This window comes from Psittacula echo (genome assembly GCF_963264785.1).
Source record: "Psittacula echo genome assembly, chromosome: 3".
Classification (NCBI taxonomy): Eukaryota; Metazoa; Chordata; class Aves; order Psittaciformes; family Psittacidae; genus Psittacula; species Psittacula echo.
Genome location: NC_137736.1, coordinates 32,611,399 through 32,639,255, shown reverse-complemented (window position 1 = coordinate 32,639,255; position 27,857 = coordinate 32,611,399). Strand labels below are relative to the sequence as shown.

General features: G+C 39.8%; 1 protein-coding gene across 3 annotated transcripts in view; it reads left to right on the top strand.

Annotated features, from left to right (window-relative positions):
• Positions 1–23,481, top strand: part of ERG (ETS transcription factor ERG) — a gene marked incomplete at its 5' end in the record, with an annotated part of 106,878 nt that extends 83,397 nt beyond the window's left edge. For 2 of the 3 annotated variants that reach the window (XM_080613145.1, XM_080613143.1), the window contains 8 exons: positions 5,457–5,608; positions 8,554–8,757; positions 9,703–9,783; positions 11,904–11,975; positions 16,818–16,886; positions 17,251–17,307; positions 19,194–19,241; positions 22,036–23,481. In XM_080613145.1, the coding sequence (XP_080469271.1) occupies positions 5,457–5,608; positions 8,554–8,757; positions 9,703–9,783; positions 11,904–11,975; positions 16,818–16,886; positions 17,251–17,307; positions 19,194–19,241; positions 22,036–22,556 (1,204 nt within the window). In that variant the 3' untranslated portion in view covers positions 22,557–23,481. The remainder of the gene's footprint in view (positions 1–5,456; positions 5,609–8,553; positions 8,758–9,702; positions 9,784–11,903; positions 11,976–16,817; positions 16,887–17,250; positions 17,308–19,193; positions 19,242–22,035) is intronic. The other variant, XM_080613144.1, reaches the window with a different exon arrangement.
• Between the last annotated feature and the right edge of the window lie 4,376 nt (positions 23,482–27,857).

Here is a 27,857-nt window from a genome sequence, read left to right as displayed (position 1 = left end):
GGTCCGTTGGGGCTGTTGAAGACGGTTTTGGTTGCTCCTGCTTAACCCCACATGAAGTCACTTCCATGACTGCATGGCCCAGTGAGGACTTCAGTTTTCCTTTTTTTCCTTTTGTCTTCTTAGGACTGATTTTGGCATTCACCTTACAGCAAAGATAAACAGACTGTCACTGTGGCTTCAGCATCAACTTAAGTCAGCTTTAACTGATGGCACAGGTCCTGAGGATCTTCCCTCCTTTCCCCAGACCTCATCAGCTCACTCCCACCCTGGCTATCCCCTTTCCTGTGGGCAAGCATCACCTTCACACAGCTGCCCCACATGGGTGGGGGAATGACTCAGGTTGTAGCTAAGCACTAAGTTACTTACCCACCCAGCCATTTTATTTACTTATTTGTATACTTCATGATTCTATGATTCTACTTGCTAGGGAAGCTTCCCAGTCCAGTTTGCTAAGCAGTTGCATGAAAACCTGTGTGAGCACTCCAGGGATATTTCAACCTCTGTGCATTTTCTGGCATTTTAATGCCTCTGTTACGCTGAAGCCCTCTGTGGACTTTCACTGCTTTCATAAGAAGCCTTGGAAGGGAAAATAAAACCCGTGTTTTCTTTTCAGCAGGTTAAGGGTAGTAGTGCTCACTCAGCAGATTTAAAGGCAGGTGCCTGCACAAAAGCAGAGGGCTTGATGCACTTGCAGGGCTTGGCCTGGTGTATGCACAGAAGAAGCTGGGCAGCCGCATCCAGCTATGGTGCTAGGTGATGAGTGTGTGTGATGGAAACTGAGCTCTGTCAAAGCAAGTGTTGGGGCCTCTGATACCACTGCTGAAAGCACTTTTCAAAGTCTCACTTAGCACCCATGGGGATCCCTACTGGTGCCAAGGAAGCAGCCCTTGGGGGCCTGCAAAGCTGCTGGTGCAGCCACAGTCCTGCTCTGGCAGCTGGAAAGCCTGGGCTTCTCACCAGGGAGGGTTGGGCTGTCCCCAGTGATTGGTGCCAGGGGCGAACCGAAAGGGGCAATTGCAGGACCCCCTCATTGCATGTCACTTCTGTGGCAGGTCTCAGCAGATGTGAATCCCACTCATTCATGAAGAAGAAGGTGTGGAGAGGGGCAGGGAAGAGAATTTAGAGCTGCGGCTGTGTAGCCCTTGGAACTGATATTGTGGAGTAAAGTATGTCAGGTGTGCTTTAGGAAACTGCAGTGTACCTGCAGCTCTCAGGGGTTTTATATTTTTTTTCTTCATGGACCACTTTTTCAGTGACAAACCATCCCGGGAGGGAAGTGCTGACCAAATTCACCACAACTTGAGTAGCTGCAGTGAATGGAGATTAACATGAGTATGCTTTGCCATATACTCGCTATGAACTGACCTCTACATGACGTTGTTCCGGTTAAATATAAATTTACGTATCTTGGCCCAAATTATCTGAGGGTGCTGGCTTTGCAGAGCTCTCCCTCTTGTACATGAGGACAAGGTGGGACATTGCAAGCTTGCTCCCCTCTTTCTCAGATCACCTGCATTATGAAGTGGGAGAGAAATCTGCGTCCTCCAGGACACTGTCATGTTTTGTTTGCCAAAGCCTCACAGAAGAAAAGCTCTGATAGCTCAGCGTGTTCTCTGACCTAACCAGCCATGGACTGGATGGGGGCCATGCGTGGAAAACTCCAAAGATATCCTTACACCACTCCTGAGACCTCTTTTCTCTAAGTTGCCTCTGTAAGGAAGTTATCCAAGCTTATAAGCTGTGCTTATTACGTAAACTTACAAAGATATGTAAATATTTGCAAAATACAATTTTTCTCATTTATTTCTCTCTGAAATTCAGGCACATCAAATCGAGGGGGTTACATTATGGGAGTGTCACAGAAATCATGTAAAATTTTGCTGATTCCTAATCTGCGTTTCTCTGACACCTTGCATTTTAAGAGAACACAGGTGTTTTATATCACATGGGGAAAATAGCAGCATACTGAAGAGGAAAAAATGTGTTTCGTACACTTACTTATGAACTTACGTCTGCTTTCATCACAGGCAATGGTTGGCAAAACTCCAATGGACTTCAGTAGGAATGGGCGCTAAATTTAACCATTAAATCAGTTTGATTCTAAATAACCCTGAACAAAGGCAGGGCTTCCAGGTCCAAGGATCCATGGAGAAATATTTTCTTCAACAGTCATTTATCAGCAATCAGAGCAGAATCAGATCGGGACTGGACAAAGTGCTCTTGAGTAGCACGATTGTAGTATTTCCACATTTTGGGGGGTTGTTTTTCTTTTTTGTGTAAATTCCAGGTGTAATACAGTATATTTACAAAGGGTAAAAATAACATGCAGCTGTGAAGAAAAACATCTTGGGTTTCATTTCAGACCTGAGGATGAATCACTGCAAAGCTGCACCCTTTATGCTGGGCACACTTTCTGAAAGCTGATTTTCCACTGCCCCTGTTCCCCTGGTGGTTCAGAAATAAAGCAGACACACAGCAAATCCTAAAAAAAGCCTTTGCAGACAATCCCTCTCTTGTTCTGGGCACTAAAATTACCATGTCTGCTTGCATTTTCAGCTTTGCTTTCTATACCGTAGAAGTTGGTTCCAGCCATTTGAATTAAAGCCTTGCTTCAGTGGAATGCGTGAGCACATGCTTAATTTGAAGTACCTGAGTAGTCCTGTTAGCTGCCATGGAGCTGCTTCCACACGTGCTTGAGGTTAAGCATGGTCTTAGAATATTTGCTGAACTGGGGATTTGCTTGTTCACCCAATAACTTAACAGGACAAAACCCTTGACCATCTGCTTCTGGGTTTTAATGAAAAGTTATTACTTATTTATGATCTTCTTCCTCACCCCCATCTGTGTATATTCAGATCAGAAAACCAGCTCAGAAGCCCTGTCAGATTGCCAAAAGCAGTGTGCTACTGGATCTTTCACATCATTTACTGTTCAGTGTTTACAAGAGTGGTTTTAATGCATAATTGCCCATAACAGTGGTGAAGGCTAATACTGATGTGATATTTCATGTCGGCAGCAAGACATTCATGTCCCTACATGCCAAGTTCCTTTTCACAGAAAAACAAAATGAAGTAACTGTGCCAGTTAGGCCAAAGGATGCTGCTAGCTCTGTTTCCCAAACACATCTCTAAAAAGTCAGCAAATGGGCCAAATGTTTCTTTCTTTTGTCTTTGTAATATAACTGACCTTAGAAGTCCGGGTGAGCATCTGCATAGGTGTAAGGTCAGCAGTTTGATGATGTTTCCAAATATATGTGATTTAGTAGGCAGACTCATTTTTACATATATGCCATTTGTATTTGTTAAGGGTAAATGGGAAAAGCCAACATTCTAGTCACAAGCAATCATCACAAAAGCTCTTTTTTATGTCTGAAAGAAAAAGTTACTTTTTTTTTGCTTAGCTGTGTGTAGACAAGAAATAAGTGCATCCCAGAATTATCTTTAAGGGTATGTAGTGGGATAGAAAAGCTAAACCTGAGAGAATATGCCCAAGTACTCTAGTTCTGAGAAGAAAGGCTAAATTCACCACCACTCAATGACAGACAAGACCAGGTGGTGGCTGCATCTTCCCTTGTGGTTATTATTCAGTCCTGTGGCTGACAAGGAGTTGTAGGATCTTTACACAATGCAGATTTCATATGTAATATGTTATGCAGCACACAAGATATTTTATACCTGGAAAAGGTATGTGAAGCCAACATTTCCCAGGCAACATTTAAGGCCCTGTTCCTTCTCCTAAAGCAGATGACAGTACCCATTGAGTGGTTTCTGTGATATGTTTTGTTTTTAAACTGAAAGCCCTCAGCAGTTAATTTTGTTTTTAACTCATACATTAACACAGCATGGTAAAATTAGTAGTAACACTGGGTGGAAAAAAAGTGATACTATGTACTTTTAGTATTTAATATTTAATATTTAGTATTTAATGTTTAGTATTCTAAATCTTCACAGCTTTCCAAGTGCTAGTTATTTTTTAAAACACACATGTGAGAATTATAACTGGTTTAGTTCCTGACCCATGGTAGTGCTGAGGATTCAACTCAAACGAGTCACTTGGGCATTGGATGAAACATCTGCCACGTTTTTGACATGTGCTGAGCAGACAGTGGTCCAAACTGTGTGTTATTTTTCTTCTTTTCTCCTTAAACAATAGCAGAACTCTTGTCGGGAAGCATCTGTATTCTGACCACTGGTGTACTTACAGTGACACTGCTGCCCAAAGCTTGCAGCAGAAGCTGGGATTTCCGAGCTGCAGAGAGCAAGAGGCTATGGGTGAAACACATGTTGGAGGGCAGGGGATAGATCCAGAGTCTGGGTCTTGGAGGATGTCTCAGTTCTCCGGACTGCAAATTAGGCAGTTTGCAAGGAACCTAAATGAAGCATTGCAACCTGACTGCTTGCCTGTTTAGTAAGACCACAGTACAGTTTCAGGAGTTAAATGGCAGGACAAAAAGAAAACTTGTTAGTAATTTAGTTTCACTAGAGAAACAAAAACCCAACTAACACCCTCTTTCCCTTGCCAAACAGCCTCTTTAAATTTAAAGGTATTCCCTGTAGCTCTGTTCTTTATTTTGATTTTTGTAACAATTTTTCTCTCTCTGATGAAACACGTTGTAGACATTAAATTAAGGGACAAATATGTCTGTGTCTGCCAGAAAGAAAACTGTGATGCAATTAAAATGCCATTAGGGAACCCCCTGTGGGATGTTAAACCAAAAGACTCTATTCAGAAAGCAAAGCCAAAATTAAAGAGGTGTCTGGTTGCAGATCCTCTGCAGATTTCCATTTCTTGACTACAGTACCATGGAGACTGTGCTAGTGAGGAGCTGAAAGGTTTTTCCAGTCATGCGTGTGGTATTTTGAATCATGGCTTTGGCAAATGTTCCTTTTCTGTAAGCCATACATAGAAGTATGTCTACATTGCATGACATAAAGAGCAACTGAGCATGGCCCACATGAAACAGTGACAGCAGTGCAGATGAAAAGCTGCCCAAGGCTTGGACAAGCCTTGTCCAAGGCTTGGACAATGACAGCTAATACTAGTTTTCCTTCAGATAATTTGCATTAAGTATATCTTTATGTTTGCTGAGTTGTCTGTGAGATGATTGGAGAGAGAAGCGCAAGTACTTGCAGCCAGCAGGCTCAGCAAGCTCATGAGCAAGCCTCCATTCTCATCTGGTCACCGGAATTAAATCGTTAGTGTTTATGTGTTTGGAGATATATAAGAGCCTGATCCTTTGAAAATAAAAATAAATATATGGTCCACTGACTGGTCATTTTTTCTGGGGCAACTGAAGAAATTAGCTGTCTTTGGGTGGTAGGTGCTGAGTTTTCCAGCAATATCCCAACCCTGGTGCTTGAGTCTTGTTTTTTCCATTTCATTCAGTGTGATTCTTTGCTGAGGATATTAGTGGGGACTGGAATAATAATAGAACCACACCTCTCTTCTCTTTCTAGGAATTCTCCTGATGACTGCAGCGTGGCAAAAGGCGGGAAGATGGTTAGCGGCTCAGACAATGTTGGGATGAACTATGGAAATTACATGGAAGAGAAGCATGTTCCTCCCCCAAATATGACTACCAATGAACGAAGAGTCATTGTGCCAGCAGGTTAGATCCTCTACACAAAAATTCAAAGCAAAAAAATACATTTCCCCTAAGTCTACTAACATTATTTAAGAGGATTTGGAGAACAGTGGCAATGCAATACAAGTTATCAGGAAGAAAAGAGCAGTAATTTCCCAGGGTTATTAAGGGAAAGAGCTGAGAAATATCATAGTGAAGCCATCTCCCCAGCCTGTTCCTCCCATTTCAGCAGCATAACTGTCAGATTACAGGCACTCAGATGTTATCTGACTTCTCTAGCCCTTAAGTGGGCAAAATGAAGAGCCACTTCCATTTCCTAACACTATGGACTAGCTGCGTGCAAAGTGTGTGGGAAGAGAAAGGCTCACTGTACTGCATGATATTCCTACAAATACCAAGTGCAGTCTGGCCCCCAGCATGCTAAAACCACAATTGCTTCTGTAAAATCAAACAGTGCATGAAAAGCATTTATGCAGGTTATCCCCTGAGTTTGGGTGGTGTAAAATATTTTAATAAGCAAGCTGACAACTCTTCAGCAATGTAAGAGCACAATTGAGAAATTCTTGGTTAGTCTTGGCAAGCTTGGTTGTGGAATTCATCAGTTAAGTGAACAAGAAGAAATTCACTCTTGTGTGCCTTGTCCTCCAAATAAACCTCTGCTGAATGGTTTGTTGCTTTGGTTTGCAGAGTAATTAGCATGCCTGTTTCTGAAGTCAAAGCATTAGACTATCATCATGACCTATGTGAATTTATAAACCACTGGCTGTACATAGCATAGACACACCACCTATAATCTGCAAACAGAAAGGAATGTTTTGCTGCTAGTTCATTTCCAACAGAGATGTGCCTATCTGAAACATTTCTGCTACTGCTATGTTGCCTAATATTCTTACAGTTTTTCAGTTGCTAAGATATGCAAGAGTACTAACTGTGGCCACATTTTGCAAGATGTGATTATTTCAGTTATTTGTCAAGATATGTGTGGACAAATAATGTTGCAGTATCCTCTGCAATGGTATTGACAGTTCTGTTCTGAAGACAGAAGAGGGATGCACTGAATAATGAAGTATCCTGCCAACTGGAAGCAGATTGCACTGACATTCATGACATTTGAATGTTCCTCTAAAACATTTGTCTTTTGGTGTTTTGGCACTTTTTTTTGTCTTTTAGTAACCCTTAGATTGGTTAGCTCACACAGATCTTTCTCTCTCAGTGTATTCCTGGAGGTGTGTCTAGAATAACAATTTTTAGGTGGATTTGAGTGACGTTCAGGGAACAAGATGGTCACAGTCACAGCCTTTCTATTTTGAGGTTCCTAGAAGAAATGTATCGGTAAAAATCGCTTGGTTTTCTTTGACTACCGTGTAGCACTGTGCAGCTCAAGTGGCAATGTTTAGGAGTAAAAAAAGCAAAACTCACATTTCCAGCTGTGCTAATTTTCTAGTTATCATAAATAAGAATAATTTAAAAATTATAAGCATCATCAAAATGTTTTTTTAAATTCTTGGTGTTTGCTGGTTTACTTCAAAGCAAACTGAATGTAATCGTTGGAGTTCTCTGTTGTAGGTGTGGGAAATCTCATACAGACCCTAGGTTTACCACCAGACTTGCATCCCTCTAGTTTGCTACATATTTCATACCAGATTGAGGTGTTCTTTTAAGTGTTTTTTGGTACACTTCAGAGAACAGAGAAGGCCTCTGAAGCTCCAGAAGATAAATATTCTGATTTGCCAGAGCTTAAAATATCAAGAGAAGCATCAGAAAGGTGAAGGCACTATTGGGTGAAGGATTGGGAGTGAGCAAGAGCATGACAGTCTCTAAAAGCCTATGGAAAGAGGTTCCCACCTCTTTCAGACCAGCCTGAAGGACAGACAAAAGAGAGGGAATGGTGCTGAAGTTACATCATAGAAAAGCTATTTAGGCTGTCATTCAAGTCCCAGGCCTTCTACTGACTTTCACATGATGGACTATAGCCATTTGACCTCTGTGTGCTCAGTTCTCAGTCTTCAGGATATCACAGAACCACCGAGTCATTTAGGTTGGAAGGCACAAACTCTTGAGGAGTTCATTTCCCCTTGGCTTTAATCTTTTCACTGCAAAAAAAAAAAAAGAATTCTTCATGGTAAGAGTTGTCTTACATTATGGGGATGTGTACTGCAGGTTCTTAGGGATGGATTCAGGTTGATGAGTGCTAACTGCAACTCAAGAAGAGGGAGAAGTAGAATGGAAGAGAAACAGAAAACAAGGAGTTCAGAGGAAAAAAAAAAAAAAACCAAAAAGAATTAAAGTCAAAATCAAGGATTCATCCAAAACCACATGGTATTTGGCTCTCTGCTTTGCTAAAAATCTGGATTTTTTTCCCAGGTGGTTATGCCAGTACTTCAGGTACTAAGTAATCATGCAGGTGTAGCAATGTGCAGCAATGCAACACAGCAGTCTAGCAAAGGAAATGCAGAATATTTTAATATGACCCATTCTAGTTTATTAAATAACTAACCAAATCTGTGCGTGCTTACTTAGCCTGTGCACAAGGAACAGTACTTCTGACTTGAGTGGAAATTTCACTTGAATAAAGACAAAAATTCAACAAAGAGCTTTGAAAATTGTCCAGATAAAGTTACAGTGCTGTTAGTGGGATTTCTTAAATACTTTTCTAAAGAGGATTCTCTGCATAAGGACAGAGACATAAAAATAGCAAGACAAAAGAGCTAAATGGTAGAAGGAACTCAACAGCAGAGGATTTGTTGTTAATAATCAGAGCTCACAGCTCTTCCTTAATAGGTTTTCACAGACAATTATTCTCCTTTGCACTCAACAGACCAAATTAATTTGTCCTGTATTTCCAGCAGTCAGTAAACAGGGAATTAAGTTCTTTCCAGTACAGCTGTGGTCTACATTTATTTTGTACTGGTCCAGGGCATAAACGCTCTCCCCTCTCTGCCTAATTTTATGCTTTGGGATACCACCAGATCCTACGTTATGGAGCACAGACCATGTACGCCAGTGGCTGGAATGGGCAGTGAAGGAGTATGGTCTCCCGGATGTGGACATCCTGTTGTTCCAGAACATCGATGGGAAGGAGCTGTGTAAAATGACCAAAGACGACTTCCAGAGACTCACTCCAAGCTATAATGCAGATATCCTCCTGTCACACCTACACTACCTCAGAGAAAGTAAGCTAATTTTCTGTCATTATGGTAGTGGCTGCAATCAGTCTGTGGATTGTTGTCTAAGGATATCAGCCTTAGATTTAATGGTGTGGATACACTCCGCTGGGTTTTCAAATGGCTGTTGTAAATTTTGCTCTTCCTAAGAATCCTGATCCAAAGCCTTTTGAGTTTGATGGAAAGATGCCCATTAATTTCAGTTGACTTTCACTCATGTTCATTGAAGAAAACAGGGAATATTTGTTTATGTCCGTATCAGAGAAATATGAAATTGAAACCCAGCATACTGTAAGAAGAAAATCATATGGGATTCAGTGCTAATGTTTTTTCTGGTCACATACTCATTTCTTTCCATTTTAATAATGAGAATGCTAAATGAGAGTGCAAACAGTGATTCATAAAGTGAATTCCAGGCATGATTGTAAGGACTGACAGCAGTTTGCTCTACTCTGAATAGGATCAGGAAGATTTCAGTGAATTGAATAAAAGTTCTGTAAATTCATGGGGAAAAAAGAACAGTCCCTGAAGTCCAAATACAAATTACTTATAGTGCATGGCTAGCATTTCAAAGGGAAGGAGGGGACTAGCAAATTCCTGGCTTGAGGGCTTTTACTTAAAGCTTGAGGAAATTTTGCAGGTTTGCCTCAGCTTAACAAAGTTAAGGCAAACATGGTTTTTCAAAGAAAAGAAAAACAGGCATTGCAACACCAGTGCGGTGCAGTCTTCTCCACACGCACACTGTCAATATCAGTCAGAAAAATTATGCATTCATAATGTTGAATACATGAATGCCCGAGTTTAAGTTGTAGCACGCACGCCTTCCTCCAAACTGCAGGCTGAAACTGTCAGTAGACTCGCATTCACACAATCCTGTCAGGGGAAAATATGGTTTAAAAAGATAATTCACAAATTTTTTTTCATTTTGGTGTTGCTTTTTGTTTTGTTTTGTAGCTCCTCTTCCACATTTGACTTCAGATGATGTTGATAAGGCCTTACAAAACTCTCCACGGTTAATGCATGCTAGAAACACAGGTAATACTGGCACTGCTCCCATTGCTACAGGTCATCTTTTAAAAGCACAGAATTCCTTTTTATGGGTTGCTTGCTAAAAATGGAAATGGTAAATCAGGAGGGAGACAAGTATATCCTCTCCTTGATGTATGTGTGTGAGTTTTATGAACAGACACACAGGAAAAATGTGCAGGGCCAGATGGTGCAAAAATGGTCTCCTTACTGGTATTTTCTTGTGTTCTACAAGAGAAAGGGGTCCCTGAGCCAAGATAAGTTGAAGGCTCGGAGCCTTTGTTTCTGAGGAGTTTTTTTCTCATTCTATCTCATTGTACTGTCAGACCTACTCCATGAATCCCTAGAAGGTTTGTGGAGCTCAAAAGTGCTTTAGCGTTTGCTTCAGTGTTGTGGGCTCTGTTGAATGGTGACTGTCTTCCCTCCCATGCAATATAGTGTATAATTCAGTAAAATTGCTATTTAGGCAGTTAGCTCATCTCCTTTGTCAGCTATATGGGACTTGAGCTGTAAACTCCATTATGTTAGTTGTAATCTCTACTAAGTCTGAACTGAATATTCACCCTCCTGTGAATTTGGCCCAGGAAAGTATTGAGTGTAGGTAGGAGAATGATACAATACATGCCTCTAAAGCACCTTTCTTTCAGAATATGATTGAAAATATTTATGAAAACAATTCAGAATACATTTGATCTTATTCTCACAGTTATGCTACAGAAGATGGCATGAAATCATATGCATAGTATGATATACATACTGATTAAATATGTTTGGAATATTTCATGATCATGCCTGAGGGTATTAGTTACCAACAGTGACCAGAAATAACAATTCTTTATTAGAAATTAAAAAGATAATACAAAGGATAATTAAAAAAAAAAAAAAAAAAAAAGAGCAAAAAACCCCAACAAAAACCAAACAAAAATGCAGAACAGCAACAACAACTACAAAAACTTAGACTGTGATGCCTCTTTCATATTTCATTTAGTTTTTCACTGTGGTAAATAGCAGTGAGTATCCCAGCAAAATTAGCTGTATTAGAAGATCCCTCCCTGAGATCATATGTTTGCCACTTGACACGAAGTTCTGCTGGAAGTTGTAGGCCTGCTGCAAACCCCACCAAAAAAAAGCAGGGTTTTTTTTCCATTGGCTTTGATGGCGTTTCAAATAAGATTTAAGCTCTTTTTAAAAATGGATGGACTTGATGGTCTTTTCCATCTGTGGCTTTCCAGATTCTAATTTGCCAAGCAGTTTTGATATACAATTATCCAAGTGTTGTTCAGCAGTTCTATGTGTTATCTTTTTCTATATGTGTGCACTGACAATGATAATCTGAAATTCATTTCAACAAAATGAGATTGTCTGCATTTCTGTTGGAAGTTTTCATTGGAAGTGTGAATAATATAATGCTGTTCATCAGCATAAGGAAAATCAGTTGTTCCTTTGGCATAAGATCTTTGGAGTAGGGTTTTCAAAGGACCCAAAAAGAGTTAGGAAAAAGTTCTTGAACTCAGCAGTAACTGCACAAATCCATGTAACCCTTTTCATGTTCTTAGGGATGGTCATTAGAAGTCTGCTGATGTAGTGAGAGCAGTTTCAGTGTGTGAGATGAGATACCATTTTCTATATCAACCTCAATATTTTTATTTTTTTTCACTCTGTGAAGAGAATGGGATTTCTGAGGGTCTGACCCAAAGCCCGCCAAAGTCTTTGAGAAGATTCCCACAGGCACACCAATAGGCTTTGGCCCAGACCTACAGTCTCTGTTGAAAATATGAAGCTGTTTGGGAAGTGCATGCACTAATGAAAAGAAGGCAAAGAAGTTTCATTTCAGAAAATACGAATCCGCTTGCCCAGGTGGAGGTGATTGTGATGAAGGTAGAAGGGATTTCCTGAACTTGACTGTCTCCTCCTTTAACATAGATTTTGCAGACTTTTATCCAGTGATTTGAAAGGATTTAATACAGGTGCAAAAGCTATCTGAATTAACTTTTGTATATGATAGTCCTAAGATAAAAATTAGTCATTCATAGTCTTCATTCAGACACACTACAAAAAGGAAAATATCAGTTGACTTAGGGGTTGTGAATATGAATCTTTAGATGTCATGTCATCTTCTTTCTCTTTAGGAGGTGCCACTTTTATTTTTCCAAATACATCAGTTTATCCAGAAGCAGCACAGAGAATTACAACCAGGCCAGGTATGAACAATGACCACCTTTTGTATGCTGTGATCTTGCTCATTTTATCCCTTGAAGTATCTCATTCTTTTTCTCATTCTACTCTCTTTTCATAAATATTAGATTGTATTTTGAACGCACACACATATACGTATATTGTATATATGTGTCTATGTATCATTGTGTAGAGTGATATAATTAGAGCTGTTTAATAAATCTGTTTCTTCTACGTATCATCTCTGTATTTGAAGCAATGCTGTCTACTATTTAAAGCACCAGAGAATCAGAAGACCTGAGTTCTAGTCATGGATACTGTAGCACTGTTCCAGCACAATCACTTTTCAATGTGCTTCAGCTCTCTGTCTGTAAACTGAGGCAAGAATGCCCTTTTTTATCATGCTATTTGACGTATATTGGGAAAAAGTTCTCTAAAAATGCTACCTAGGTTTTATTTATGTTAGACGCAAACAAATGCCACAACATCTGCCTGTGACTTTAAAAGGTTAAAGTAAAATCAAAATATAAGAAAATTCTTATTGTTCAGAAGCTTGAAGCCCATGGAAGTGTCGTGGGTGTGCTGGTATGTGAGAGGCTAAAGGGAATAAAGAAGATGAGGGCATTGCTATGGAGCTAAAGATTTTCTTAATATCACACTTCATCTCTAAAGATGCTGGAAAATTACTCATGTGAACATTTACTTTTCCATTGATAAGTGCAAAGTACTGTGAGACATCAAAAGGATTTTCAGCAAAATCCTAAATTTAAAGGAAATCAATTACTAAAAGTGTACTAAAAGTGTACTAAAAGGACACTTGAATTAACTGAGCTCTTGTGAAAAGGTGCATTATCTCATTAAAAACAGAGAGGGTTTTGGACAGCAAATATTATATATATCTTTTGTCAATGCTCTAGGGTATAATCCAGAACAATACATATAAGTAACTATTTCATATACGCTTGTATATACTTCTCTGTAGATTTCTTAATTGACAATTTTAAAAAGATAGGTAGGGAAACCTACCAGGCTATTACATGACCAAATCCACCCTGGTTAGTTTCTAGGAAAACACAATCTTCTGCTACATTTATTTGTCTATAATAGTGAATAAAAAAGAAACCGCTGATCCAGTGCGCACATTTGGCATTTGGTTTTCATAAGGCATTTGCCAAAGTGCCCCAGCAACTATTTACAATAAAAGTTAAATGAGCATATCATAAGAAAAAGATTAAGAACTGGCTAATTAACCCATTACCAAGATTAAAAAATGGACATCTTAAGTCATGGGCGCTTTAGCATTCTCTGCCAAGATTTGTAGTTATTAATAATTGAGAAAAGGACACAATATATTTGGTATAACACATAGAGATGTCATGTGATTTTGTCATTACTTAGAATCAGAGGTTCCTCTGAAGGATTGCTGTGCAGGTGCCCAAAAGCTTCAATAAGGAAAGGAGCTGGCGATACGTTAACAGCTGAAAATACAAGTTGATAAAAAGACACAAGTTACTTGCCTATCTTACTGATTTCAAATTAACCATCTTCACTTAAGAAAGAAGAACTTAACATAGGCATCTTTCTTTGTGGCACAATGAAAGCCATTGCTATAGTTGCTTGACAAAGTATAAAAAAAATGTAAACAGATGAAGAAACACAGTGGAAGATCATGTGGGAAATCTGACTGTACCATTAAACAAATCAGCAGTGTGGCCTTGTACAGAAAACTGTGTGAATTATTCCTTGTCAAAAAAGCCATTTACAGAGTTAGAAGGTTCTTAGAGCAAGCCATGTAAATATGGAAAATCTTTTGAGCATGTTGAAATATAATAAGCTTAGAATTGTTCAAGTCAGGGCCTGGGAATGAGGAAACAGGATATAATTATCAAAATAAAGTGTGTCACAGAATAGCTGCTTAGTCTCAATATTAGAAGTAAGGATATTCAAAAAGAAGTTAGACATTTTCATGAAACATTAAGGCAGTTTTCTCTGAAGTAAAAATTTCTAAACCACATATCAGACATGGTGAATTCCTTAATTTCATTATTTTTATCTAAATCACATTTACAGTGACACTTACAAAACTAAGTGTTTTATGTCAACATCTTCCTGTGTTTACACAATTACTTGTAAGAGTTGTAGTTAGGATGTTGGGTGTCTCTATTCTTCTGTGTAAAAGAGTATATCCTAACTAAACATTTCTTACAGCAAGCTATCATGTGATTTTGAAAGTATTATTTTATCTTTTACAATTGGAAGTTGACAAACATCTTTAAACTCAGAATTTTCATTCATAAAGAAATAGGATCTTTTTTGCAGAGTTTCAGTTTTCTCTCAAGAGACTGTTTTGTTGGCTTATTCGGTGGCTTTACTTTTAGTTAAATGTCATATTTCAACTAGACTGCAGGGCAGCTTTTCCATTACGAATTTCCCTTCATGTGAGAGCAATGGCAGACCCCAGGGACAATCACTTGATGACATGAAAAAGGTCCAAAATGAGAGGTGGGAATACATAATCTTAAATGGGAATTAGCCAAATCCTGGTAAGCAATTCTGGAGAAAGTATTTAAGCATTGCCATTGTTAAGGCAGTACAATATAAAATGGGAAATGAGCAGGGCTCATAATCAACTACAATGACAAAGGCGTATTTCTTCAGTCACCTTTACAACAGAACATGAGGTTTCAGCAAGCTGTAAGTAATACAATGAAGCTATCTGGAGCTCAGGAAAACTTAATATGGGTTTGTCTACATCTCTCATCAAACAGGAGCATTCCCATCAAAGATCTGTCCAAGATAAGGACATGTTGAACTAATATCTCATGAATAAGAACAGATCTGCTTATCTAGGATAGCAACATGTTTATAAAGACACAATATTGAACTAAGAATGAAGTTGGAATTTGGTGCTATTTCAAGAAAGGCTGATAGCTGGATTTTTCTTTCAGTGAAGAGAGTGTAGTCAGAAAACCAGAAGATGTGTTGAGTTGAAAGGCAAAAGTTTTCTCATAGTCCTAAATTTGTACCGAATACATTTCAAGACTGCAAGTGCCACCAAGTACAAGCACACGGCATCACACAGCCCTCTCCCTGTACAGGTGTCTGACAATTTGAAGACCTACAAAAAGGAGAGAGGAAGAGCAATGCAGAGCAGAGCAAAGGAGATTTTTCGGGGGGGGGGGGGGGGGGGGAGGGCAGAAAAAATAGGTTCCTTATGTCACCAGAATCTCCCTGGCAAGGCTGCCATGGAGGTAGAGTACTGGCCAGGCATGGCAGAACAGGACAAGACACATGCAAGCATCCCACAGCCGAGCCCTGTACCCCTCTGTACAGACAGAACTGAGAACCCCCTGGAAACATGACCAGAGTCAGTCTGAACATTTATTTATTTTTTTTTTGACAGAAGATGAATTCCTCAGACCATGAGTTATCTGTAACTGCAACAGCTAATAACAGTGCCAATCTCAACCTGGTCAGGACAGCTGCATGTTACAGTGATTCACCTGCACACCAGTATTCTGCTCAGAGATGGGCACTTGTACAATTCACTTTATTTTTGCCAAGTTTCTGAAGGACAAGATTGTGGTATAGTTCTCAAGAAATCAGGGATAAAAGATCACAAGTTACTCAACTGCAATGCAAAGATAAATTGCATATCTCAGCAAAACGAAAGTTTTCAAAGTGTAAGATTCCGTGAGACGACAGCACTGGTAGTGCCAGTCTGCTCCACAAGCCAAACAGACTGAATAAATTAAAGGCAATTTGGTTGTGAATTTCACATTACACTTTATTTCCACTGATATTTTTGCTCATAGCACTTGAGAATGGGCAGAGATACATCTGTTTTCACAGAGCCAATCTGTGACTCTTTCTTTGCTTCATAAGTGGTTTAATTTCCAGATATCATTTCTAAAATAAAGCACAAGCATTGTTAAGAATAAAGTCATCCACAACAACTTAGTACTAGGTGGGTACTGCTCCTTTCCTGAGATCCTGGGCAGTCTACAGAAGTCTCTGATTTTGGCAGCAATTTTAGCTAATGTATTAATGGCCATAGAAAAGCACAGGCAATTGCAGAAGATTTCAAAGGGTAAAACAAACATTTGAATTTATTACATATACTTTATGAAGAAAACTTTTATTTTAGTTTATGCATTTTATGTGCTAAAGCATTGAAATGAAATAGAAGTAATGAGCAGATGAAAGAAAAGGCAAACAAAAATTTAGATACATAAAGTTAAGGAGCTTGTCCCAAGAAGCAGAAAGGAATGTTTAAATAGATGAAGCAGGGAAAAAGCAGTCCACTTTTTCTAAGAAATATATGTATGGATATATATGTTTAACATTTAGGCATGTTTACGATTTAAGATGTTTTCACATGCTATGTTTCTAAAACTAAAATCTGTCTTAAAAGAAAATACTGTTACGTGCTGATATTGGGAGGAAATGGTACACAGTTTATGCTTAATCTGAGCTCTGACCTCTTGGGGGACTTTTCCTTGCAAGACTCTAGCATAAATTGTCCATGATGTACAGAGTGTGTCATTCCTTGGTGCTCCAGGCTGAGGAAGGGGACCAAAGGGAGCACTCTGAGCCTTTGGAAATTATAGACTGTATGAGTATTTTTGCCAGCTTTTTCAGTTCCATTCAGACATCTAACAAGAATGGGCTTCTCTAAAGAGCAATGCAGAGGACAATGTGATGCTGTTATTTTTGGAGGCAATAAAGACAATAACGGTTCTTAACAAGGAATATCCTTCTTATTTCAGTATCTTTTTCAATCCTGTAAGTCCCCTAGAAATGTGCCCCTCATGGACGTAAAAACTTTATTCCATATCTGCATTAACCAGTGCATCTTTCTTTTGCAGACTTGCCTTATGAGCAAGCCAGGAGATCAGCATGGACGAGTCACACCCACCCCAGTCCTCAGTCAAAAGGTAAAAGCATCTGCAGATGTCTAGCCTGTGGGCCTAATGCACATCTGGTGCAACCTGGATAGACTCTAAAGTGAGGTGATAGAAGCTACCTCAGCATTCAGCTCTGAAGGATTTTTACCTGTGCCTTGTCTGGAAAGCCTGTTGGCTCTGTATAGACAATACAGGGTAGAGTCACTGGGGCAGCCACATTCTTCCTTGAACTCAGGCTTCATCAAGTCCCTGACCTTATAGTTTTATAAAGCTAAATCCTATTGTGACCATCATTGAGTGGTGAGCAGCAGGAGTCCTTGGCCTGTGATCTGTCACAGGTTTGGTGACCAGCTTCCAAACTGGAAAAATAACTACATGGTTTTTCCATTTTCAGCTACTCAGCCATCACCCTCAACAGTTCCCAAAACAGAAGACCAGCGTCCTCAGTTAGGTGGGTGTTATTTTGTTTGAATTATGCCGGGGTCTGATGGAGTTTGCTGAGCATGATGAGAAGGACAGCTCTCATCTACCAACCAGAAGCAAATTGCAACATCTGATTTAGACCACAAGTGGTATCTCCAGCTGGCAGCCACTAAGTACCCAGATGTGTATGAGTTGGCTCTACAGCTGGATCTGAGATGAAGTCTCCCATGACCACTGACAAATGCTTTTAGTGATGTTTAATGGCACTGATTACCTTGCAGAGTGAAAAAACTGTTAAACAGAGCACAATAGTCTAGTGTGAGGCATCCCTGCCCATGGCAGGGGGGTTATAACTAGATGATCTTAAGGTCCTTTCCAACCCTAACCATTCTATGGGTCTATAAAAGGTAGAAGGTAAGGATGTCAAAAGACCATCTACTCTACAGTAGCTGAAGGCTAGCAGTTGGAAAACGTGCATGAACAAAGAAATGAAAATGGATTACAGCATAGAGAAATTTATTTGGACTGGGCTTTTGGAAGTTAAACAGGAAAATTTGAAGGATTCTCAGTCTATCGGGAAACTGAGGAGAAAGCAGAAGTTTATGTTTGTAGGCTAGTGGTTTTGCAAAATGGGTGCATCTTCTGTTTTCAAAGCAGCCAATCCATGGGGTAGGACCTAGTCCTTTATTGTGAATTTGACTGTGCACTCCTAGCACCTCAGAGATTCTGAGTCAATTATAGCTTTTCTTAACAGCAGAAGGGTAGAAGTGGGAAATAAAAGAGATTTGGAGGATATTCTTAGCTCAGAAGACTGAGCCTGGTTTTATCACATGGATTTCAAATCATTATTCTATTTTTTTGTCGTATCTAAATAAGATTGTGTGCATGACTACATCTTATTAACTCATATGCATGCTGCCTGGGAAGTATTGTGCTGCTTTTTGCCCAAATAGCGTTTTATCTAATCTGGCCTTCCAACCATGAGAATCTTTCAAGAAATATACTGATGATTTATGTAAGTCCTTAGGACCATTTAATGGCTGTGTGTGAGTTGCACAGATTATTTAAATGTATAAGGAATGTAACCTTTTACATGTATAAAGAATGTAACCTGATTATCTTCTTGGCTGTAAAATGGGCAGCCATTTGAGAGCATCCTTCCAGAGATGAGGCAGCCCAGCAATAGGGTCATTCAGAGAGGCGCTCTGGGCTGTGCTTGCAGCCCATCACTTTGGCTTTTGTACTTCTGCCACAGCTTTCCCTTTTTTTCTGTTGTGCTGAAGGAAATTAAGTTTTCACTTCTGGATGGAATCCTTTGAGGAAAACATTGAGATGCTGTGGGCATTGGGTGGCTGACACAGGCTCTTCTGAAAATCCTGGTTGCAAAGTTAATACAGGGATCTCTTACTAGACTACAGCGACAAAGAATTGACCCAGCCACGTTGCCTGGGTTCGCCATGCACTCTCAGCCCTCTTCTTGAGGTTGTTTTGGCACAGAAAGAGTTAGCAATGGTGTGGGAAAATAACTGTGGCCTCACAAGAAGAGAGGCCACTGTCCTTTCTGAAGGGGACTTTTACCCCATTACCCACCTGTGCCTGCACGCCCTGACACACTGCAAGAGTTGAGAGTATCAAAGGGTACCGGTTGGTGCATCCAACTGTATGCTTGTGCACACTAATACAGTATAAAAGGCAAATGTTTATCCTTGCAATTGTTTACTTGCATACCCAATTTCAAGGCAAAACATGCAAATATTGCAATGCTGAGAAAGGAACCCCTTTCTTCAGTGTTGGACCTGCTGTCCCATCAGGCAGTTTACACTGCTCCTTAAAAGGTTAAAAATAAAAAGTATCACCTAAAATATTTGAAATCATTGCTACATGATTTTAAATCTTTCTTTCACAATTTTGTAGATCCATATCAGATTCTTGGACCGACCAGCAGCAGACTTGCAAATCCAGGTGAGAAGAGATTTTGCTGATTTAATTTTCTTTCACTGCTAGTATCTCCACTTCAGTTTTAAGCCAGACCTGGAAGATGATGTGACAGATTTTACCACTCTTCTGTATGACTCAGTGGAAGCTGATTATACCCAGTGTGTTGCAGGATTAGGTTTCTAAATTAAACAGTGGTGGAACTGAGGTCACAGATTAAGACACGGAAGGTCACGTATCTTACTGTAAGCATCTACATATAAGCTAGGTATCTTATTTCCTGTTATATTCATTGGAGACATTGTTAATATAGCTCTCTGTAGAGAGCTATTCAAATAATTCTCAAATAGATGTTACATTCAGTCACTCAGATACCTCATTAGAGGTATTTGAACTTCTCATATCAATAGGATTTCTCTTCAGTTGCCAAAACATCAGGATTTTGTTAAGTGCTGTAAGATACCCCATCTGGCCTCCAGCTACCCCTCCAGAAGGGCATGAGTCTTTTACCAATCTGCATCATGTGTCCCACATTTTGTTAATACACAAAACAATGCCATAATGACCTTGACAAAAAATATTGAGATTAATAAATTATATAGGGAGAAAGCCAGGAAAGCATAATCTATTTGCAAAGAATAATTGGGTTAAACATTTAAAAAATATTCTCCCACTTTAAGAAGAAGGCAACAGGGTGCACTCTGGACAGGGACTTGTAGCACATTTTAGCTAAAGATGGCGGACCTTCTTGGTGAGTTAATAGCACTGATTGTGAGCTGTGCAGATTTACTGTTTCTGCTCTGAACCCAGAGGACACACTGTGGCTGTACATCACCATAATCAACATCATAATCTGCCATAATGGCTTGATGCTGTAAATCCACTTCCTATTTCCCTTGGTTTAACAGCCACAGAGCACCATGTTCCTTGTTCCACATTGCAGGTCTCCTAAACCCCCAGTAACAACATGTCTTCTTACAACCATTCTATGGTTTTTCATGACGTGAAATTGCCAAAGTAAAGTACTTAGCCATTTCCTTTCACTTTTTCCCAAGTGATATCGAGTACAGTTCTGGATTAGCTTATTTGTAGGCTAAACCAAACAGGTTTGCATGGCATAAGAAAGCAATTAAACATTAAGAATAAAATTTTCCAAATGGCATAAGGCGGTGGGTTTCCAGGTGACGCTGATATTAACTGGAAGTGGGGGCCTGCCTCCCTTTAATTTGTTCATAAACCCCAGCTTTTACAATTTTGTCAAGCATCCGTTTGGTAGACTTTATTACTGTGGAAGACACTAACATGATCTGGATTAGGATACTCTATTAACATTTAGATACAGAACTCTTACACACCATCATTCCTGTGCTTTAACATGTTTTCTGTGTTTATAAATTGGTGGAATTACTCTCTCATTAAAAGGAAATTGACAGCAACCATTTATTTTCATAGGACTATATATTACATTTGGAAGGCAAGTGTTTATGTTAGAACATATGTTGGATTGCTTATTCAAAAAGTTGTGTTTCGTCCAGTGCTGAACTGTTTATTGATTTTCAAAGGCTAATCCTCTTGTTATGTTTTGTGTATTAAAACTTGCATGCCTTGCTCATACCATGGATTCTTTTGTTTGTTTGTTTACTTAATGCATGTTAATGGAACAGAAGAAATTCATTAAGGATAGTTTGGATAAATATCATTTAAAAGAATATGGGTTTCAGTTGCACTGAAGTATAAACTGCTAATGGATTTCAGATGCTACTCTAGCTTGATATTATAATTCGCTACTATAAGCTTTCTAAAGGAAAGCATGTTTATTATACCCACATATCTGGTTTGGAAAAGAAAAAGAAACCCAACCTATTCCTGGTCAGAGATGTACTTAGATGTTAGCACATACAAGCTGGTTGGCAAATTCTGCTGACATTGTGCTTGTGAAACAGATTGCCTTGCAAGCTGCTTCAGCTGTATTTTGCATCATTTCAGTGCTTCTTTATTAAGAAATGCTAAGCTTTTAGCATGAATATCAGTGGCAAGGCCCTTTGAAATCTACTTTCAACTGCCTAAAATGGTCAAATTTCATTCCTATAACTCTGGGTAACACACTTCTGCAAAGTTGACAGCAGACTAATTATCTTCTTTTGAAGATGACATTGGCAAAGGAATGAGAAAAAAAAAAGTTTTAAGTCTTAACTTCAATAATAATTGAAACTTATTTGACACAAAATGATAACAAGAATGTATTTTATGGACCTTTTCACTGTTCTTGCAAATGTTTTGCCCTATGGTTGTATGCAGTGCAACAGCAAGCTAATAAGTTTCCGTTCTGCATTTCCCCAAATGCTGCAAATGGATGATATGGTTTGGCATGAACCCAGCTTTCTCTAAACTTCTCCATTTTGTGTAGGCTTATTCCATAGCAGAGAACATGCAGTTGCAACATAATGCTGTGAGAACAAGCAAAATGTTACGCAAGTGAAAGCTGTTTGTCCTGAACTTTAGAGATTAGTTTCCTAAATAAGCGCTGTATTATTTCCCCATCAGTTGTCTACATGGAATGACATTAGGTAACTATCAAATCTCCATGTAATGGCATTCTGCCACTCAGATGGGGGAAAACATGACACATTACCATTATCTCTGCTCTTCAGGATTTCATGAGACAGGACTGGGAGAAAGAGGACAGCTATTTCAGAGTAAGAAGTCAGAATAACATTTCCTAATAGAGTTCTATATGAGAGCCTGTAAGAACTGCAGTATTAACATTATTAATCTATAGTCCTGACATTTCCTTTTTGTTTCCCCCCCCCCCCCCCCACAGGAAGTGGGCAGATACAGCTATGGCAGTTCCTGCTGGAACTCCTCTCAGACAGCTCCAACTCCAACTGCATCACCTGGGAGGGCACCAATGGCGAGTTCAAGATGACTGACCCGGATGAAGTGGCTCGGCGCTGGGGGGAGCGGAAAAGCAAGCCTAACATGAACTATGACAAACTCAGCCGTGCGCTTCGCTACTACTATGATAAAAATATTATGACTAAGGTTCATGGTAAGCGCTACGCCTACAAATTTGACTTCCACGGAATTGCTCAGGCTCTCCAGCCTCACCCTCCAGAGTCATCCATGTACAAATACCCATCAGACCTCCCCTACATGAGCTCTTACCATGCGCATCCTCAGAAGATGAACTTTGTAGCTCCCCACCCCCCTGCTTTGCCTGTAACATCGTCCAGCTTTTTTGCTACCCCTAATCCATACTGGAATTCACCAACTGGAGGTATCTATCCCAATACCAGGCTGCCAGCTGCTCATATGCCTTCTCATCTTGGCACCTACTACTAAGTGGAGAAAAAAGAAACATCAGAAAAAGCAAACAAAGACACTTCTTGCTGGGATACAGTCCCTGATGAATTGCAATGAACTCTATTGGAGTCCATGAATTAAAAGTGCCTAAAGAGACAAGTGAAGGGTTGGCTAGGAAAAAAAAAAAAAACAAACATTAAAAAAATAAGACTCTTTGTAGTAGGGATTTAAAGGAGATATTCAAGAAGTATTAAGATACTAAAATGTAATGTATATGGGCATCGACTCTGTGGACCAAACAACAATAGACTATTGTAGGTAAAAGCATGAAATGATGAGGAAAACCTACGAAAGCTAGTGGTCTTAAAAAGTTGATAAGCTTACGTGTAAAGTTGGATATCTTGCTAGTGCAAAACTGGGACAATACTACAGCAATATAAGGATAAGTCTATAGTGACCTAACATACAATATATGAAACATTACAAAAGAGGGAGGGGGAAGGTAAAAACAAGGGGGAAAAAACCCTACCTGTATTTAAAAAATGGAAACATATCAACCAAAGAGATTGGTTTACTGTGGAAGCTGATTTGGGATATAACGGCATTGTTTTAGTTAAAATAAAATTAATTCCATTCATGAGAGTGTTAGCAGCTACTCAAACTGTGAAGACAACCCAAACTTTAAGATTCCTTAACAGTATTACAGGAACCCTGAGCCAAACATTGGAAATGAGAATGTGCTGAAGGGCAAGTGTATGATTGTAGATCAGAGGCCTGCACCTGACAGAGGAAGCAGAAAGGAGAAAGAGGAGGACGAAGGTGGTGACAATGCGAGAAAAGAAACTTCTTTACCAGTTGAAACTGAAAAGACTGAAAACTTAGTAGTGTTGGGACTATGAAGAAAAACTTGTTTGGACTTCTGAAACATATTGCTCAGTATCATACCATTCCCAGTATTACAGGAGGAACAAACTTGATTTTATAGTAATAAAAAAAAGGTGGAAAAAGAGAAAAGCAGAAGAATTCAGAAATCAAAATATGCATCTCTTTTTTTAAAAAAGTAAAACTGGAATTGTGTCTGATATTTAAAAAGTTACCAGTTAGAACCTCATTGTTATTAAGGGAGTTTGTTTTCTATTGGTTAAAGCAAGAGACAACCCCTGACTGCCAAAATCAGAAATCATCGAAGTATTTTTGTTAGGCGGGCGCCAGTTTTTCTTTATTGAGTCGCGAACGCTGTGCGTTTGTCAGAATGAAGTATACAAGTCAATGTTATTTTTTCCTTTTTATATAATTATTATATAACTTATGCATTTATACACTACGAGTTGATCTCGGCCAACCAAAGACACAAAAAAGGGACAATCAAAAATATTGTGGCCTTGAATTTTAACTCTGTATGCTTAATGTTTACATTATGAACATATTAGTACTTAGGATGCAGAATGTATGTAATAAAATAAGCTTGGCCTAGCATGGCAATTCAGATTGACACTGTAGTTTGCATTTGCATTTCCGTTTTTAGTTCCTGACATGGCTATCAGATCTCCTACTCAACATGTTAAAATATTTGTTTTAAAAAACTGTTTTACCAAATCTGGCAATCATTAAAAATGTAGGACCAAATAACAATGCTTAGCCTAAGTTCAAAGTGGACAGGTGCTGTGTTATCTTCTTTTCCAGACAGTTCTGCTAAAATACTTGCCACCCTTCTCTAACAGTGCCTTCCCATTCCTGTCCTGAGCTTCTTTTGCCCAGAGATTGCAACCATGCCCAATTCTTTGATAACTTCATGGCCAAGTTTGAAAATGAAGTCTAAAGGAGGCCTCTAGGAAGAATACTGATGATACCCAGAAATTATCTTTTGTTGCCATCAGATTATGCAGTATAATCTCAGCCTGAGATGTATTTTCATACTGAATCATATGTTCAATTACCATGCCCCCTTGCTATTAATACATACTGTATGATTATTAGTAAATAAAGTGAATAATGAATAACTTCCATTATTCCTCACTTTAGAATGGAGTGTATGGTAGCTTATTAATTTGTCATTGCAGTCCATCCTGACTGTTTACAAAGGGCAGGATGTTTTCTTTCTCTTCTAGATTTAGAGGCTTCCCATTCTGTACCCAGGGCCCCAAAACTACATCTGGTGACTAATGGCATGACTCCATTTTTTTTTGCAACACCAGCTGAAGAACTGGTCTGGGAAATCAGCACTGACATTTATGAGTGACTCTCCACAGCAGGCAGCATTTTACTGCAGAGACCCCAGACAGCTCAGACCTCCAACTGTATCCCGCTTTTTTGCTGTTCTTTTGTCTCTTTTTTTCAGACAAAATGGGTGTGGTTTCAAGTTTTATTACAAGTGTTCCGCGTATCCGTTCTGTGGAGCATTAATCAGTGCTGTGCAATGGGAGCCTACTTGCCAGACTCCCGTGTTACGGGTGTCTTGGTGGCAGTTTATAAACATAGGATTATATTACTAATGTTTGAGACCTGAGCAGTGGCATCGTTAAGCCTTGTGATAGGAAATAAGCACTGTAGGGTCTATATCTCTTAAAAAATAAAAACTTATGGAAAGGTTAGAAAAACTGAACTCTTGGAAAAGGTTAGTCACTGTTTAGAAAGTTATGGCAGGCACACCTACATGCTGGCTATCAGAATAATAGTTTGCCTTTCAGTGGAAATACCTCTACACATGCTTGCTATATACTTCATGTGCACTTCCAACTCAAAAACGGTAAGTGTATTGTTGAACCGTCTTTTAATTAAACACTTAAAAATCCAGATAAAACAACCATCTTTGTTTAGATTGGCAAGAACATGTCTGGAGGCCTCCAAAGCATCCTCAGTGCTCATAGAGCTGACTGCAGGATTTCCAGATTGTGTTGCCTGGCTGCTATCATGTGCAATGAACAACATCCTGACATTAAAAGAAAGGGTCCAAATCCTGGGACCGAGGTGGCATCACAGCAGATAGTGTGGTGCAGACCCCTCATGATGAAGAGCAAAATCGTACAGTAGCCCATGGATTGCTCATAGGTGAACCAGTCCAGGACACCTGTCTTAGAACTATATCTTTCCCCAGGACCAGCTCACAGTTTTACAGGAGCCTTGGAAAACCTGGATTTTGCAACCATAAGGATGAAGAGGAGGGTGAAAGATGGAGAGACCCTACAGCTGCTGCATTGAAATGGATGGCTCTGCTACTTGCAGGGCCTTCCTTACCCCATGGGCAGCAGTTACCCCACAGGGTCTTCCTGCTGGAGGGCAAGGACCATCCCAGTGTCTCAGGGCACTGGCAGAGTTAAAACAGGCAGTGGTTTATTTCTGCTGGTAGTGTTTCTGCTGCTCACAGCCTGCTACCCAATCTGGGCCTGCCACTAGGTGCTAAGAAGACCAGAGTGAGGCCAGAATTTTAGGGCTGGTGCAGACCATGACAAGGGATGGACCCAGTACAGACAAAATGCTCAAGGAAGATGAGCAACTCTCTGTCCATACCATGAGAGCCATTCATGTAAGGCTCAGCTAGGCCCCAAGAGCTCAGCTGAACATGCCATCTGTTCGCCATTTAAACACCTGGATGCATGGACAATGTGGCCCTGATGAGTCCACATTTGCACAAGTTGGTCATAAGTCTCATACCTTATTGCAGCACACTGAGGACTGCTTTGAAAGTAGAAGCTTTATTTTTCCTGAAATTTAGAGATATACATGGGTAGTTATCTTTCACCAAGAAATACATATCTGCCTGAGAAGCTACGCTAACATGGGAAGCGAAGGTGAGAAAAGTTTTAAAAGTTAAATTAGGAACCTCAAATATCACTGTTCTCAATATTTCCCCTGATATAAAATTGGGTTTGGTAAGTATATACAAAATGCTTTTGAAAGGCTTGTGAATCTTAAGGGACTCAGAGAGAGATTAGAACAGCAAAGCACCAACTGTACTGAACTCCTTCATTCCCCACACTTTCCTCATTCAGAAGACTCCAGATTGGGTACCTCAAACACCACACGCTTTTTAAACTGCTCACAGAAACACAGGGATCAGCAGTGATTTGGACTTCTTTTTCTGCAAACTCTTCTTGCTCAGACTGTTTCTTACACCAGAATTGTTATTTGCAGATGCATAAAAGGAAGGTAAGAAAACCACTCTACCTTATGCTGTATGCTTAATGATCCCATGACCTTTTTCTGTGCCATCTTTTCAAGTTTTGGTCACATCAGGGGAATGGCCCTGAGAATAGTCTCTGCTTACCTAAATCACTAGTAAGTCAGATTGGTGCCTCATCTATCCAAAGGATTCAGGTAACTCATGCCTAAATTTTAACTGCCTCCTGATGCAACACAAGTGCTTCATTCCCTATCTGGTCTGTGGAGGGAGCCTTCTGATATCTTCACAGCAGAAACTCCATGCCCTTGCATCCGTACTTAAGGAGATGAGTTGCTACTGTGGGGGCTCACTGGAATTGTCACATCCCTCACTGTGCTGGGCTGTTCAAAGAGCCCTTCCTCATAAGACCTCTGCTAAGAGCTCACAGACTTTACAGTTCAGAGAAGGCTACCCTCTAGCACTTGGCATTACACCAAGGGAGGCAAGGGCTAAAAAGTCCATGAAGTCTTCTCCTTGGTTAATTAGCACTGTGGCCCTCCCTCCATAATGACTGCATATACACACAACAGGTCAAGGCATGAAGCTCTTGGCTGTGCACTCCCTCACTTCTCTCCTCCTCTGGTTATATCTTGACCTCTGTGCAGACCACACGAGAGGGTCACACCAGGAATCTGGCAAGAGAAAACATGAAAATGAAGTCTGAGTAAGCCACACCATTTTCATCAAGCAGATGAGGCTGCTCAGAAGGCTGTCCTGGCTCCCTACTTGTTTCCAACCTTCAGCTGCAACCTCTGAAGTGGCTTTGCTCCATCACTGCCCTCAGGGTGCTGTGACCACTCCTTCAAGGCACTGGCAGCTGGGATTACATCAGAGGCATGACCCAGCGAGACCTTGTTGAAGAAGGGGAAGTACTTGGTGAGCTGGTAAATGAGGATATTAAGCCAATCAGAATGTGGAAAATTGTTTCAAAATGTAATGGCTTTCATTGTTTAAAAATGCACATATTTTCAAGAAGACTGAAGAAAACAGACAGGATGGTTTAGGCTAGGAATTGCCCTGAGATGTACTTTTAAATCAGTGGAGTGAGGACTTCTCAGACCAACGCTTGGAAAATTTCGTGGTTTGTGTGCCAGAATATTGGGCCATATATATTTTATAAAAGAGTAAGGGACAGAACAGTTTCCTATGTACAATCCTAGGAGAAGTTGTGAGGAAGGCCA